This window comes from Falco naumanni, chromosome 6, assembly GCF_017639655.2.
Source record: "Falco naumanni isolate bFalNau1 chromosome 6, bFalNau1.pat, whole genome shotgun sequence".
Classification (NCBI taxonomy): Eukaryota; Metazoa; Chordata; class Aves; order Falconiformes; family Falconidae; genus Falco; species Falco naumanni.
In genome coordinates this window covers 81,126,383-81,142,473 of record NC_054059.1, presented here as the reverse complement: position 1 = coordinate 81,142,473, position 16,091 = coordinate 81,126,383, and the positions used below count along the sequence as shown (strand labels likewise).

Here is a 16,091-nt window from a genome sequence, read left to right as displayed (position 1 = left end):
CAGCTGCAACAAGGTCTTTTACCATCTCATACCAACATACTCTTCATACCAGTCCCTCTGCTGCCTTCTCCTCATCCAGGGCTTGCATTCCCTCCTCTCAGCTTCTTCCTCCCCTCTCTTCCTTGACTGCTCCCTCTTAACAGAACAGCTACAGCTGCACCTTATCTACATCACCAACCCGACAACCCTGAAGCCAGCCTACAGTTGTATATTATCAATGCTAATCAACCCAGCTTCATTACTCTACAATTAGTATGCATATACATATATATATGTATGTATGCTCATTCCATTAGCAGAATCCCACTGTGATCAGGCAGTTGAAGAGGCACAGGATCAGGCCATCTCTACCACTCATATTTGTGCGAGTGCTTTACGTTTTCTGTCCGAGTTTACCTGTGTGGCTGGCCGTGTGTGTAGGTAATGGGTAGGGGTAGGTAATGTGTGAGTAAATTGATTTTTAAACCACTTACACCGAAACGCCCGCGCCCGCGCAGTTACCTCAGGTCGGGTCAGACCCCGCCCGCCTCCTCAGGCCACGCCCCCCGCCGCTCCCTCCAATCAGGAGGCAGCAGCTGTGCGCACCGGCCCCACTTTCTCCCCACCCCCGGAGTGTGATCGCGCAGCGCCGCTGCGGCCCGGAGAGCGTGGTTTCATGCGAGCAGGGAGCCGGCCGGCCGTGTCGGGACATGTCAGTGAAACAGGGGAGCTCGGAGCTGGCCGACGACAGCGGTAGGTGCCCGTTTTCCTGGTGGGGACCTGGCGGGGCTCTGAGCGGGCCGGGGGAAGGCGCAGGGGGACTCCGTACCTATCCCGTCCGCGCGGCGGCGGGGCAGGTGTGCGCACGCGCAGTGGCACGTAGGCCCGGCGGGGTGTCGGGCGGCCTGCGAGTAGTTGAGATATTTTGAAAGTAGCCTTAAAAATCTCATTTTTCCTGTCCTCAGAGTCGAATGTCTTTGAAATCGTTCTCCCGATCACTATCTTAGTGCTGAGCGATGATGACTTTCTCTGGGCGGAGGCTGAGGAGCAAGCAGCCAGCGTTCCAGAGCTGAGGAAGGAGAGCAAGCAGGAGGGTCACCTAAACAACAGGGTTTTCCTCAAAAGTGATGTGACACCTGCAAATGACAGTGATGGTTTAAGCATTTTGGAAGAAAACAAGCCTGCTTCAAATAAGGATTGTAGTGTGAAATACTCTGAAGAACCTTGGGTTGCTGAGAGTGCATGTAACAACCATTTTGATCTGTTAAGTGACCACTGTGATGCAGACACAGATAAATATAGGCAAAATGACATGTTGCCTACATTGTCTTGCAAAACACAGCTTACAGAGGTAAACAAAATCAGTGACGGAGAAAAATGTGATAGTGATGATGGTTTTCAGATTCGGCTGCCTCTCTCCTCTGCTGACAGTGAGGGCAGAGATGATACCATTGGGACAAGCGGACAGCTGACTTTGACAGTGGTATCCCAACACGAAGAGGAACTTGTCAGTGTTGCAAGTGTTCTTTCTGATGGTGGTCAAGAGACACAACCAGAAATCCACAAGGAGACGGAGGCAGTTGTTAAAATGGAAGGTAAGTTGTTAATAAGACTAGTGCAAGTTTTTTAAATGGGTGGGAAAGTGTATGGAAAGAATGCCAAACACTTATTTTAGAGTAGGCATTTCAGCGTAGATTATGCAGCAGAAAGAGAACATTGGCTGGAGTATGCTTAGTTCTTTCACAGACTTCTCTGAAAAGTAGTGAAACTACAATAAGTTGGTACTGTTTCGTTCTGCTCCAGTTTGCAAAACGGTGGTGCCTCATGTGGGAAAAAATGAAATACAAAGAAGAAATCAGAAGGAGCATCGTACTTGTGAGATTGGAGTCCTAGCAAAGTCTAGTGGCAATACTTTCACAGTAATTCTATCATAAAGCTGTTTCATCAAAAACCAGGGGATGCAGCATTCTCCTGTGAAATTCAGAGCTTTGAATGAAAGAAGAAAGTGGGAAGAAGCAGGCTCATAACTAAGATTCCTCTCCTTAAAACATTTAAATGTGGGGGTGGGAAGCATTGAGAGAAACATTAGGAAGGAAGTGGAGATAAGAAAATATTAAGGAAAGAGTGAAGAGCAAGCAAGTCATTAGACGGTTTGGGATTGTTACTACCAATTAATCATGAACATTGGTGATTGTATGAAATGGCATGTATGTGACTTTTTATCCCCATGTAGATCCTGATTCTTCAAAGAATGGAGAAAATGAAGCTAATAACATAAAGGGAAGCAAAAATGAAGATGAAACTCTGAGTTCTCTTTTGGAACATGGCTTGAAAGAAGAAGCGAAATTTACCTATAATTGTTCTGCTCCACTTCTTAATGGATGTTCTCCTAATTCAGAAGAACTGCTAAAAGATGTAGGGAAACCGGAGACAAACACTTCCCCTTCTGCTGCATCAAATACTACTGGAGAGCATATTTGTGAGACATTAAGGCCACGTGCTAAGAAAAGATACCGTAAACAAAAAGTTGTTTCTCCTCATGCAAGCCCAAAAGAATTCCAAAGCCAGCAGGAAGGTTTGGCATGCCTAAGTAATAGTGTGACCATCAAACGTCTTTCTAAAGCATCTTGTTCTTTAAATAAGAATGAAAGGTTGAATTTGAAGTGCAGGCTTTGTAATTCTGTATGTAAAAGCACCACACATCTAAAGAAACATATTTATTCAGCTCATAAATATAAGAAAATACACAAATCCTACTTTTGTAAAAGAATCTTTCTCTTTTCTGTCAACCTTAAGAATCGCCTTAAATTTCGCAAGAAAATCACTACGTTGCAAAAGGCAAGAAAAAATAGAATAAATGCGAGAAAAGTTAGACAGAGAAGATCCAAAGAGAGAAAATCTGACACCAAGAAAAAAGAAAGTAAGTATGAGAAATTTTTCATCAGAATTGAACGGGACTTTACACCTCTGGGTGTGCCGATTAGTTTTTCTTGCAAAATTTGTTTCTTTGCTTCATCAAAGCCTAGGATTTTTATTCATCACATGAAGGGACATAAAGAGAGGCCACCTTACCAGTGTCCTCAGTGCGATTACTCCTGTGTCAGCTTATCCTATCTGTTAAATCACATGTATTGGCATGCTGGGTATAAGCTGTACCAGTGCAGGTTTTGCACCTTTTTTTCGTTGTATTATGCAAGCATGGTAAGGCATAGCTATGTGCATACTGGGACTAAACTGTATTCCTGTGAGTTCTGCCAGTTTGAATTCACAGGCACCACGGGGTTAAACAGACACAGAAGATTATGTGCTGGCAAGGAAACATGCCAAGAGCAGCAACTCCACCTAGGTGGAAGAAAGAGAACTCAAAGACCTTTAAAGAATTACACATGTGGTGAGTGTAACATAGTGTTTTATACGAGAGGACGTCTCAGCTTTCATAAGAAATGTCATGAACAGTTTAAGGCTACTGCTAATAGTTATACAAATTGGAGCAATGAATATCATAAAAGCAAAATATGTGAATCTGACAGTGATTCTAAGGACTGTGTTTCTTTGTCTCTTTCTGGTAAGGAAAATTGTCTCAATGGGGGAATGCTGGCTTCTGAAGTAGAATTTGAGCGGGCAGATGATGTGTGGGACAATAAGAAAATGTGCTCTGGAAAGAAATTCCCTGAAAACAGCCATGGAAGCAGCAGCTTACCTGTTATCGGCAATAAATCAGAAGCTCCTCTGAACTCATACAACACAGATGCTATCATTTCCAAAGAGGGACATCTCTTTGACTCCAAGGCTTGTCATTCACAAGTTCAAGATGATAATGCATATCATAAATTTGTGGAAAACTTAAAGGATGTGTGGCCTTTAAATTTGTCTACATTCAAAACGTACAAGTGCCAGCACTGCAACTATGCTACCGCTGTTCATAGTGACTTTAAGCTGCACCTAGAAATACATACAGATGGAAGGCCCTTTGTGTGTAAAGAATGCAATAAGACATTTAAAACATCAAACCATTTGCAGAAACACAGTGTTACCCACATAAAGGATGGATATGAGTTTGGCCATAGCTTCTATGTAGATAACAGCTTAGAGAATCTTGAATTGTGTCGTAAAATCAGCCTGTGTCCAGAAAGAGATTTGGCTTTCTTGGAAGGTTCAAACGGCATCCATTCCTTGCATGGTTCAGAAGTCTGTGGACTACAGCCAGATGTCCGAAGGGGCGAAGAAAATTATTTGCTAGCACAAAGTCAGCCACAATTCTATCAGTGTGCAGAGTGTGAGTATGCTACTTATGTTTTAGGCAACCTTGAAGTACATGTAAGAACTCACACAGGTGAGAAACCTTACAGCTGTGGTGTTTGTCAGAAGAAGTTTCGTACTTCCAGTCACCTGAGAAGACACAGTGTGACACATTTTAATATAGGGTATTTAAAGTGCAGGAGCTGTGACTATTCAACAAACAAATGGTTGTCCTTGAAAAAGCATCTGGCCTCACACTCTTCTGAGGAAAGCTCATCTACTGGCTGGCTCTGTGAACAAAAGCTGCTACCTTTCAAAATACATACTTGTGAAGTGTGTGGCTATTGCACAGCCCGCAATGGAAACTTGAAGCTACATTTGAGAATTCATACAGGGGAGAAGCCATTCAAGTGTGGTCAGTGTGCTGTTGCTTTCCGCACATCTAGCCATCTGAAGAGGCACTTACTGACTCACTAAAGTTGCGCTGCAAGAGGTGTAAATTTTCTACGGTAGATAAACGTGCTTTCCAAAAGCATGTAGAAGCACACAAAAAAAAATCCAAGTGTGAAAAGTCTGATGTGACACTGCCTACCAAAAAATGTCTGCAAAAGCATAAGCAGCAACATAAGCTTCAAAATTGCAAGTTGGCATGTGATTCTGGAGAGATTTGCATGTCTTGAATTTGTTCATTGCTGTTGTCCCCAGAGCAATGGCTGACCATGGGTGCATCCAGTGTTTTGGCCCAGCGTGAAACTCAGGGTAACTCGGGGTTCTAGTTTGCTCCAGGTTCTGCTGAGAGCTTCAGGTTTAGCACCGACTCTGCTAGAGAAGATATGGAGGAACTTTTTCATGCCCGAGTAGCTTCATAATAGCATGAGGTCAGTTATAATTTGGGTAGTGTTCATCAGTTTAAACAGTGCCACTTCTTTTCTTGTAAAAAATGAATTTAAAAAACCCAAAGTAACTCTTGTCTAACTGACAATGTTTAAAGGGAGGGAAGGAGGTGCACGTTACATTGTATAGTAATAACTTTTCATTTAAAAATTGTGTTTGGAGGCTTCGTGGTATGTCCCATCTGCTGAAAGTTGCATTCCCTGATCCCAGGTTCTCTTGCAATACTTGTGAGAGGAAAAAAAAAAGTATCTCACAAAATTTCAGGAACAGAAGATTTGCGTCATTGCTGGGTAATTGGGATATGAACGTCTTTTCTTTATTAGGCAGTTCTCTTGTCTGTACTTCTGATAATTCTTTGAGTAGTCTGATGGAAATAGTTATGTCCTTAATCATATATTTTATACTGAGAATTGATAAATTAATCTTCAGTTTAAGTAAATACCTGATGTTAATCTAGTATGAAATTCCTTTTCTCAAGCTGGTAGTTACTGTTCTCCTTGTTTCTGAAAATAGACAATATAATACTTTTCAAGGAACTTATGTTAGTTTAAAGTCTTGCTGATACATTGCAAATGCTACTTAGTTACATGGAAAACCTTAGCAGTATCTTGAACTGTAAAATGTATTTTCTTTAAGAGCTTTACTGGTTTCTAAAATGCCACCTATAAGGACCACTTGTGCCAAACAGCAGCTGTTACCTGGTGTGGTGAAGACAGGTGGATGCTTCTTCCACTTTATGGTCAAATCTAGACAAAAAAATTGGTTTAGAGAGTTACACAGAGCTGCGTGTGGATGTTGCTGACTGTTCCATGTTCAGTGTTATTGTTAACAGTGGTGTTACCCTCTTGAGCTGAGGAAGGACAGTGTAAAGGGCTGGTGCTACCTGTCCCTTTTGTTTATAAACACAGCTCATATTTTGCAGAGGCTTTCTGGTAATGTAGGGGGCAGGTTGGAATTGACTGTCCAAGGACATAGGGGAGTCTCCCACTTTGGAGATACTCAAAAGCCATCTGGATGTGGGCCTGGGCAACCAAGCTCTTTGTGGCCCTGCTTGAGCAGAGCTTGGACTAGATGACCAGAAGGCTTGCAGCCATTCTGTGATTTGGAATGCAGCTTTCCAAGAGCGGATTGAAAATCATAATTGCTGTGTGTTTTTAAGGCCAGCTCAGCAAAGTTATTTAAGTGATCTAGTTCCTTGTAGACAACTAAATATCTGACCCCTGCTGTTTAGAGATGTTTTTACTGCAAGGGAGGTCACTGTTTGGGAATAAGTTTGCGAGAAAGAAGAACCTTATCCTGATACAAATAAAGAAAATTACTTCTGGGCAACAGTGTTATACAAGCATGGAGGAATTTTTCCCTGCATTACTGTACAACTGATAATTTATTTGAAGAAAAACTCCAAAGAACAGGTACAAAGAGGAAACAAAAATGAAGAGAATTGTAAGCCTATATATCAGATGAGGCTAGGAAAGCTAAATCTGGGAGAGTAATTGTTTGAAAGTATGGTGTACAGTGATGAAGAAGGGAGCCCAATTTAAGAGGGATAAATCAATTGATGAAAGCTTTAAAAAGGCTTTGTAAACAGTGTGAATTTCTTTTAGTTGTAAGGAAGAACAGCAGAAGATGTTTTCAGTTGGACCTTAATGAGTTTGTATCCAGGTCATTGCCTCTAATAAAAATAAATAGTGTTTCATGACTCCTGAGGCTTCCTCTCTGTTCCTTATGCAATTCACTGCATTTCTAGGGGCTGGAATTCTGATTCTGACAAATCAGAGAAATATAAATGTGCAGGCATACTTGTTTAAAAATAAGGACATAGGCTGGTTTTTATTTTTTCTATTTTTTTTTTATTGGTAGCTAAAGGTATATTTTTTTATTTTTGCAGAGTTTAAAAAAAAAAATCAAAGCCTTTCCTAAATCATACCATGAAGTTTTCTGTTTCAACCAAGAAATATTTTCTTAATTTTCTTTATGAAAACATTATGGATTTGGATAAAGCAGTACAATGTAGCAGGCAATTACACTAATGACAACTCGAGCAAATAGGTGGCAGTTTATCTGCTATGCAGCTGCTGAATAAATGAATAAAAGTTAAACGTGAAGTAAATGTGTATAGGTGAATCAGACGGTGCTGCAGTATGGTTCACCACCAAAAGGGTTTATTTGCAGCAGAAGGAAGGAAATAGGATTTATTTATGTGTTTATTTTTAAACTGTACATTACTATATGCTTCAATTTCCTTTTGGGCTACAGCAAAAGCAGGTGTTTTTCTCAAGATTAACCACACTGTAAATGTAGCGTTGGTGAAACCCGAATCGCTTCTGCTGTCCCCTTCCTTCCCCGTTTGTTCATCCCCCTTGGATGAACGCTGCCTTTACCGTGCTCAGAGCAGGGCAGAGCGCCTCCTTGAACCGCCCCCCCCCCGAGGAGGCGCGGGGCCGCCGAGGCTGCGCCTGCGCACGGCAGCTGCAGCCCCCTCCCCTCCGTTCCCTGGCCCTGGCCGCAGTGCGCCTGCGCACGGCCCCTGCCCCCCCGCCCCCTCGGTTCCGTGGCCGCAGTGCGCCTGCGCCAGCCGCCTCCGCCCCCCCACCCCTCCGCCCCCCTACCCTTGCCGCCGCGCGCCTGCGCAGAGCGCGCGCCCTCAGGGCGGAGAGCGCCTGCGCGGGCTGAGGGCAGGCCCCGCTGAGGCGAGCGGCGCAGCCTACGCTTCCCCGCTTCTTCTCTGCAGGGCTTCGAACCCCTCCGCCGCCAAGATGCCGCGGATTATGATTAAAGGCGGCGTGTGGCGGAACACCGAGGTGAGAGTGGTCTCTGTAATTCCTCCGCCCCCCCCCCAAGGGCTGGGGCCTCAGGGGCTGGGGGGGGGGGCGGCCTGCCCTGCGCCAGTGCGCAGGCGCTGGTAGTGGGGTCGCGGCGCGCAGGCGCGGTGGGGGGATATCATCTAGCGGGGTGTCTTGTAACGGCGGGGGGGGGGAGATGGGGATATTGGTCCTTCGCTGGCGGGGGCTGTAGAGGGTTAGGCCTGTGCAGGCGCTGTGGCGCTGGCGGGCTCGGTTCCTCAGCAGCCTGGGCCAGGCCTGAAACACATCGCTGTCGTTTCTCCTGAAGGCTGCATGTGGAGGAGCGCGGGGGGGTCGGCCACGCGTGTGTGGAGGCTCTCCCTCCTGCAGAAACCACCCCCACAGCACCCGGAGGGTGTACGTGGGCCCTGTTGTCTTCAGAGGTGTCCCTTTTGCAGACTGGACTGTGTCTTCCACTGCATAGGCAGGTTTCTTATTCGCTAGGGGTATGAGGCTGCTGAAATCTCTTGCCCTTGAAGACCCTTCTAAATGTGGCAATGGTGAAGATGGGTGTGGGCTCATCACTTGCAGCCCGAGGTGTTTTGTACACAGAAATTTATCTGTTGTTCCAAAAAAGGGGGGGGGGGGGAAGTCTCCACCAAAACCCAAAGCCCTCCCATTTTTGCCCACATGTGCTTTTGGAACTGCAAGCGATCATGAAAAGGAAAAGAACATGATAAATCAAGGATGTGAGTTTTATTAGTTGCATGTTTAAAGCAAAATGATGTACCCAACACTGTAAAATGTACCCAACCTCTGCCACTGTATACTGTGAACACTAGGCATGTACATAGTTCCAGAAAGCAATGAGGAAAAAATAACAGAAGGTATACATATTGTGTGCTGTATGTGCTTTTAACCACATGTGACAGAACAGCTGTGTGCCAGGAGGTAGCTGAGTTGGGGGTGGTCAGCAGAAAGCAGAAGAACCACTGTGTGCTTATCCCATCCTTGCGAGCTTCCATAATTGACTAGTTTTAGCGACTGTTAAGAGAAACAGCAGTGCGTTAAATAGATGATTGTTTTACCAGTTTCTGTGTACCAGAGATGAAATAGCTGTCTTTGGTGCTATTTTTTTGATCAACGTTTTGATTATACATACAGCATTAGAAATACAGAAAATGGAACCAGTTGATGTCTGGTCGTTTGTAAAAAGACTGATTACTTGTGAAAAAGCCTGCTTATGTCATCACTATGGCTACTGCATGCCATATAACACCAAGTAAATTTTAAAACACAAGAGGATTTTTTTTTAATAGAAATTACATAAATTGTGATTGCTGGCTCAGGCTAGAGCTTGTCATCAGCTTACAGTTAAAGCTGCTGTCGGCTCTGAGAGATGTCTGTGCTAGACAGAGTATCTGTCCTTGATGACTAGCATCTGCATGGTACAGCTGAACAGATTCTGAACACAGCTACAAGTACTTACTGGATACAGAAGAGGAACATCTGTGGTTGACAAGGCTGCAAGAATAGCTTTGATGTGTTTAAAACACTACTTTCTGACCTGTGAGGAAACCAGAAATAATTAACCCATTTATCTGGGGGGAGGAGAGGGAGGGAGGGATGGACGGATGGGTTGACAGACAGTTGACAGGACCTGTAGCTTTTGATCAAATCTCAGTACATACTTTGAAGTGTATGAACAACCTGGCTCCCAAGCTGAATCCTTTAAATTTACACATACCTCCCTGATTTTATAATCTTTGGGATCATCACTTTTGGACATTCTGAACATTAAAGTGATTCATTATGATAATTATATGGTATTATTTAAAACAAGCCACCCAGAGATATATATTATTTCTGGTGTTTTTTTCCCCAATGTTGTGTCATTACCAGACAAACACTTCCTTACCTCTTTATTACTGTCCTTCAAGGAAGACATAGAGAGCCTTTAAAGACTGTGCTTTAGAGGGCATTGAAAGCAGTTTTGGAAGTTCTGTCGGGTCTGTGAAGTTAGTCACAGTAATCGTCACATGTCTTTTTCCTTTAATCTTTGTGGATTTGATTGGCCTTTGAAATACAAATCCTCATTAATCTTGAGAATGAGATGTGGAAAAGAAGTAACAGTGCTGTGCTGTTTCTAGTGGGTCGGCCCATTAGATGAAATCTGCTGTGTTCTCCTCTGCTTGAGCTGAGTTTCTGTTTTGCAAGTTTTTGCAATTCATAACAGTTTGTTGGTTTCTTCTTTTTAAGGATGAAATTCTCAAAGCAGCTGTGATGAAATATGGCAAAAACCAGTGGTCTCGTATTGCCTCTTTATTGCATAGAAAATCAGCAAAGCAGTGCAAAGCCAGATGGTAAGTGAGAAGTGCCATGTCTGGGAACGTGAGATTCATAATCAGCAGGAATTTAGAAATTACCACAGATTAATTGATGTCCACAGAGGAACAATAGTTTTAAGATTGTTTGAGTTCTGTTATTGTGATATTTCGAATTCCTGTTGCTTGAAAGTAATTCAACAAAAGTAGCCAGATATTCTCTTTGCCAGTGACTGCAGTGTTAGCGAATGCAGGATCACTTAAAATTGTATACATGATTTTTTCCCCATATTTACACGTTTTAATCAACATAACAATCATAAGCATTACCAAGAAAGTAAAACTGTAAGATATTAATCTCTCTTACTTTTTTAATTTTCTCATTTTTCATAACGAGAGTTTGGCTTGAGGATAAATTTTTAGAAATTGCACTGTGGAATTTAATTTTATATAAAAAATTGGAAGCTTAAAACTAATGCAAATACATGTATCAGAGTTAGTTTCTTGAGTACTGAGCTGCACGTATTTATTAGAATACTTCTGTGTAAAGGTAGCAGTACTGGCACAGTTAAAGATTAGTAAGGTAACTGTTGAACGATCCAGACCAAACAAACCTATAATTTCTGGTACCTTTTGTTGTTGCGATACTTACCTTTCTTTTTCTGGATTAATTTTGTGACTCCTTACCCTGCCAGAATAGAGATGAGGAAAGGAAGAAGAGGCAGTATCTGTATGGAAAATAGTGTGTTTTAAAGCTGAAATACATATGTCATAAAAATACTATGGAGTAACATCCTTTTGTACAGAAAAAAAATGGTATGAAATATGCATGACAAGATTTTGAAATCTCATTGTGATGGTTGGGGTAAACACTGTTCTGAATTAATTGAAGACAAGTCAATGGATAGCTTGGATCTGTCATCCTTAAGTTTTTCACTTTTTAACAGGTATGAGTGGCTAGACCCAAGCATCAAAAAGACAGAGTGGTCACGGGAAGAGGAGGAGAAATTGCTGCACCTGGCCAAGCTAATGCCAACACAGTGGAGAACCATTGCCCCAATTATTGGAAGAACCGCTGCACAGTGTTTGGAACACTATGAATTTCTGCTGTGAGTTGCTGTTTTGCTAGAGGTGTATAACGGGAACGTCTGCGAAGTCTGTTGTAGTGATGTGTTGTTTCTTTCTCCCATGGTGCTGAAGTATGATGGTCTCAAGTTGACCAAGTCCTTTTGTAAGCAAATCCTTAAGGACCATTCAATGCCTAGCTTGAAAGAAGTTGTTTCTGGAACCTGGAGAGCAAGCTTGAACAGAGATAGGTGTATATTTTCTTGCTTCTGGTCATTCTGGCTAGGGGAATGTCAAGATTGATGCTCTTGATAGGCTTCCATTTCAGGTTTATTTGGGTATTTTTTGATTGGCTGATCAACATAAATGGGTATGTGACAAAGAAGAAAAAAGACAAGACATAAAACACATGTTGAAATGGCTGAATGTGCAGCTGTCATCTCTGTATGCTACAGAGGGTTTCTTCAGGCCATGAGAAGGAAAGTGCTATTTTCCCTTCTGAGCTTTCTTAATTCTGGTGTGATTGGTTGAGTATAAAAGCATAATGGGAAACTCAATTGTTTTGTTACACTGCTTGAATTCCTGTTCTTACGGTTACAGATTATCTGAGGAGAGTTCACTGCTATTAGCTTTGTCAATGTTGTATTTTATATAATATTTTATTGTTGTAATACTATGTTGGCTTCTCTCTCGTCTCAATTTAAGATCATGACTACCATGTTCATGAATCTTTCCTGCAGTAACTGTGTAAGAAGTTTAACATGTGGTGCATAGTACAAGGTTCTTGTTCTTTGACCAGTCTTTAGGGGCATTTAAGGGGTGGTTCTTATGAGTCTGGGGGAACACAAAGAGCCAGTTGTGACATACATGCAATGTGGTTTTAGGGACAAAGCTGCTCAGAGAGACAATGAGGAAGAAACTGCTGATGATCCTCGGAAACTTAAACCTGGAGAAATTGATCCAAATCCAGAAACCAAACCAGCCAGGCCAGATCCTATTGACATGGACGAAGGTAAGATGGGAGGTTGTTTACCATTTTTTGGCAGAAATCTGATCTCTTTGGTTTTCCTTTTACACAGCCTCTGTACCCTGGGTTTCTTTTGTCTTTTTTTTTTTTTTTTTTTTTTTTCCCTGCTGTTCCCTGATCATTTTTTTCTTACAGGTTTTGTCTTATTTCTGTGTCTGGTCAGTCAGTTACACTTTTTCAGTTTACTTTTCCTTTTCTTGGTGTGTTTTCTGCCTGCTTATCTGTTCATCATCTCTTACCATGACTGACTGTCTTTGCTTTGGCGACTGCTCTGCTTGTTTCTTTGCTTTGGCGACTGCTCTGCTTGTTTGCATTCTTATTTCTGTATCTTCATCTTTCCTCATTAGCTCATACATCCCAGATGAATCTGTGTGGAAGCGCAGGAGAACTACATAACTTTTTGCCTTGCAAATAGCAATATTATGAACTGAAATAATGAAGATTGCTAAAATTCCATTAATGGACCAGTGGTGTTTTTGAACAGTCACAGGTTCATAGCGCTTTTGGGTCTGGATATAAATGAAATTAACAAGTTCTGTAACGTAGTACTCTCAGCTGAAGATGTAAATGAAATTGTAATTTCATTAGTGTGGTCAGTTTGAATATTTTGCAGTTAGGCATTTTTTTCTTAAGTGTCTTCATGTCATCTGGCCAATGATTTAGAAAATGTATTGGAGCTACTTGGAGAAAACTAGTTTAGCGATCATGCAGAATTCCTGGAAAAACATTGATTCATTCAGCTTTTAAAGATTGCATTCTGCTCTTACTGTCACTTTTCTCCTTACTTCCATCTGTAAGTGCAAATTCATAGGTGTATTTATCTGTACTATTGTAGATGAACTTGAAATGCTGTCTGAAGCTAGAGCTCGTCTGGCTAATACGCAGGGAAAGAAGGCCAAAAGAAAAGCAAGAGAGAAGCAACTGGAAGAAGCTAGGTAAACTTATTTTTAGTTTTATATATTCGGACTGCTTTTGTTCACCCTGGAGCATTTACAGTGCATAAAGTGAGGCAAAGCATTAAGTCATTGCAGAGTCAGACTGTTTGGTAGTCATTTGTGGCAAGGGCTTCATTCTTTTTTGAATACGTATGTGCAGCCCTATCTCAGCAGCAACTGATTAAAGTAGTACCAAATCTTAGGAGCCGTCTATAGGTGTGTACTTTAGGTCACATAGTGTTACTGTTTCTTTAGACGTCTTGCTGCTCTCCAGAAAAGACGAGAACTTCGGGCTGCTGGAATTGAGATCCAGAAGAAAAGAAAAAAGAAGAGAGGTGTGGATTATAACGCAGAAATTCCATTTGAGAAGAAGCCTGCCCCTGGGTTTTATGATACATCAGAGGAAAACTACCAGACCCTGGATGCAGATTTCAGGAAGCTACGTCAGCAAGACCTGGATGGAGAATTAAGATCGTAAGTGTGTTTTACTAATGAGGTAACAGTACATTTGGAAAAACGACCCAAACAAACAAACCATATATGTATAAGTGTTAAGTCTTGGAAATGTTTGAAATACAGTATTTTCAGTGGGACAGATAGTAGTGCAGTTTGCTTCTGCCTTTTCAGTCCCCTGTATTTTTTAATCTTTCTAAAAGATCTAGTTGCCTTTTTTCCCATGAGAATAAAGTTCCTCATGCACATACTTGCTCTTTAAATGGAAATGGTAAGTTTTTTGAGGTTCGTTTTCTTAGTAGCAGTAGATGGTTTTGTACCAAGTACAAGTAGATTGCTTGTGTATTTGCAGTCCTTTCTCCAAGTAATAACATTAAGACTGCTTACAGGAGTAGATTTTACTTGTAGTATTGCTTTTGATGGAATTGTTCTGAAGTAGAATCTCCTTAAATGCTTAATTTCTCCCCTTCACTCCAGAAAATCCCAAAACATGCAGTTGAGAAATTAAATGCCCATCTTCATCTTGAGCAGTATGGTACATATTTAATTGTGGAATTACATTTCCCACTACTTCTGCCAACTGCTTTTTACTGAGGGTGGAGGTCTGATACTACATAATGATTTGGTTTATTAGCTTGCAATCTAATTGATTCTTTCTGTATGGCTCTTAGTTCAGAGGGTCTGGCAGGAGCTTCAAACTGAAGCTTATGATTTCACAGGCTGACTCCACTGCTATTTTAAATAAATACCATTTTTGTTAAATACTGAAGAGAAATTGGTTTCCGTATCCCACAGAAAACGTTCATCTTCCCTTAGCAGCTGCTGGAGAAAAAGGGACTGTTCACATCTGATTCTTGCTATCTAGATTATCAGACTGACATTTTTCTTCTTGCTCCAGTGACACTGTCGATTGTAGCTGAAGCAACCACCTGTTGCTTAATTCCATAGTTTAGAAGCATTATACTGCCTTGTAGGTTCTGCTGTGAGACCTGCAGACCGTATCTAACCACTTAGTTTCTGCACTACAAGGTGGTTGCTCTTCCTGGTACATGTTTCATTTCCTCATGTCCAGCCTTTGATCAGGATACAACCTTTTCTACTCTGCTTGTTTAGTTTACTGTGTAGCTGTTCTGTGTGTTCTAAAATTACTCTCTCATCCATAATGACAGTGAAAAGGAGGGAAGAGAACGCAAAAAAGACAAGCAACATATGAAACGGAAAAAAGAGTCAGACTTGCCTTCAGCTATTCTACAGACCAGTGGAGTGTCAGAATTTACCAAAAAAAGAAGTAAACTAGTGCTTCCAGCTCCTCAGGTAAGCTATTCATTGATTAAAGAATTACTTAGAAGGCCAATGCCAATCAGTGGTTTCTGTTTTAACAAGTGGATCTTCTGGTTTTATTTTATCTTACTATGCCTTGGAATTTTCTCTTTTAAAGATATCTGATATAGAACTTGAAGAAGTTGTAAAAGTAGGCCAGGCAAGTGAGATTGCACGCCAGACTGCTGAGGAATCTGGAATTACAAACTCAGCTTCCAGCACTCTTCTATCTGAGTATAATGTGACCAACAACAGCATAGCACTAAGGACTCCCAAAACGCCAGCAGCACAGGACAGGATCCTGCAGGTAGAGTATGAACGTACAGAATGGTTTTTTTTGTGTTAGTGCAATGGTCAACTGAATAGAAGGTGTAAATACTGTAGAAACATTCCTTAGATTATGTGTGGTACTGGGATTTGAACTGACACATGATCTCCAGGACACACTGGAAGGCATAGAAGCAGATCTGCTCCTGTATGATCGGTTGTCACCATGTTTCAAAACACTATGATACTTTTTTTTATTTGTTGTAACATATTGCATGCAACTTTTAGCGTTAACCTTTCTCCTGGGGTCTTAGATAATTTCCCTTTGTCTTGGGTACCTCTCAGCATCAAAGATGTAGATGATGTTCATGTCCTTAAAATAGCATATTTTATGTTGTTTCCTACTTAGCTTTGCTATTCAGCTTTTATTTCAATTAACAAGAAGTAATTAACTGCAACAACACAAGAATATTTTCCTGGAACTTTATTGGCTTAAAATTGCTTAAGACAAAGATTGTCAAAAACCTACCTTTGCAAACTCTGAATTATATATGTTACACTGATTGTGTGAGTGTCTGGGTTCTTTCAAAAACTAATAGTGTTTGTTAATGTTTTGTGGAGTGTGGAGAAATGGATAAATGCCATCAGTGCAGCTAGTGTATAAAACAAAGAAAACTCCTATGTTGATAATGAGCTATATTTTAACAGTTTCATAGGAGAAAAAAAGTTCCGCACTCTACAGATCATAACCTAAGTCTGTGTGCAGTGCCGTTTGAAGGAATGGTCACGTTCCCCTTCAAATGGC

At 41.6% G+C, this 16,091-nt stretch overlaps 2 protein-coding genes across 4 annotated transcripts in view; both read left to right on the top strand.

Annotated features, from left to right (window-relative positions):
* Nucleotides 1-606: 606 nt before the first annotated feature.
* Nucleotides 607-5,747, top strand: LOC121089740 (zinc finger protein 724-like). 3 transcript variants are annotated; one of them, XM_040597171.1, is made up of 4 exons: nucleotides 607-732; nucleotides 945-1,574; nucleotides 2,213-2,899; nucleotides 3,251-5,747. In XM_040597171.1, the coding sequence occupies exons 1-4, from the start codon at nucleotides 690-692 to the stop codon at nucleotides 4,693-4,695; spliced, it is 2,805 nt and encodes a 934-aa protein (XP_040453105.1). In that variant the 5' UTR covers nucleotides 607-689; the 3' UTR covers nucleotides 4,696-5,747. The 3 variants fall into 3 exon arrangements, with proteins under 3 accessions (XP_040453105.1, XP_040453106.1, XP_040453104.1); XM_040597172.1 differs by having other exon boundaries at nucleotides 3,550-3,712; XM_040597170.1 differs by having other exon boundaries at nucleotides 2,213-5,747.
* Nucleotides 5,748-7,751: 2,004 nt separating this feature from the next.
* Nucleotides 7,752-16,091, top strand: part of CDC5L (cell division cycle 5 like) — a 35,171-nt gene continuing 26,831 nt past the window's right edge. Inside the window, exons 1-8 of the mRNA XM_040597173.1 lie at nucleotides 7,752-7,913; nucleotides 10,155-10,258; nucleotides 11,167-11,328; nucleotides 12,169-12,296; nucleotides 13,147-13,246; nucleotides 13,502-13,720; nucleotides 14,869-15,013; nucleotides 15,138-15,326. Of these exons, the coding sequence (XP_040453107.1) occupies nucleotides 7,869-7,913; nucleotides 10,155-10,258; nucleotides 11,167-11,328; nucleotides 12,169-12,296; nucleotides 13,147-13,246; nucleotides 13,502-13,720; nucleotides 14,869-15,013; nucleotides 15,138-15,326 (1,092 nt within the window). The 5' untranslated portion in view covers nucleotides 7,752-7,868. The remainder of the gene's footprint in view (nucleotides 7,914-10,154; nucleotides 10,259-11,166; nucleotides 11,329-12,168; nucleotides 12,297-13,146; nucleotides 13,247-13,501; nucleotides 13,721-14,868; nucleotides 15,014-15,137; nucleotides 15,327-16,091) is intronic.

What these genes read in the sequence shown, in the direction of transcription:
- LOC121089740 (XM_040597170.1), top strand. Translation starts at nt 690, where the DNA reads ATGTCAGTGAAACAGGGGAGCTCGGAGCTGGCCGACGACAGCG. An exon ending in GGAGCTGGCCGACGACAGCG is followed by an intron (nt 733 to 944) that starts GTAGGTGCCCGT and finishes TCCTGTCCTCAG; the next exon opens with AGTCGAATGTCTTTGAAATC. An exon ending in GGCAGTTGTTAAAATGGAAG is followed by an intron (nt 1,575 to 2,212) that starts GTAAGTTGTTAA and finishes ATCCCCATGTAG; the next exon opens with ATCCTGATTCTTCAAAGAAT.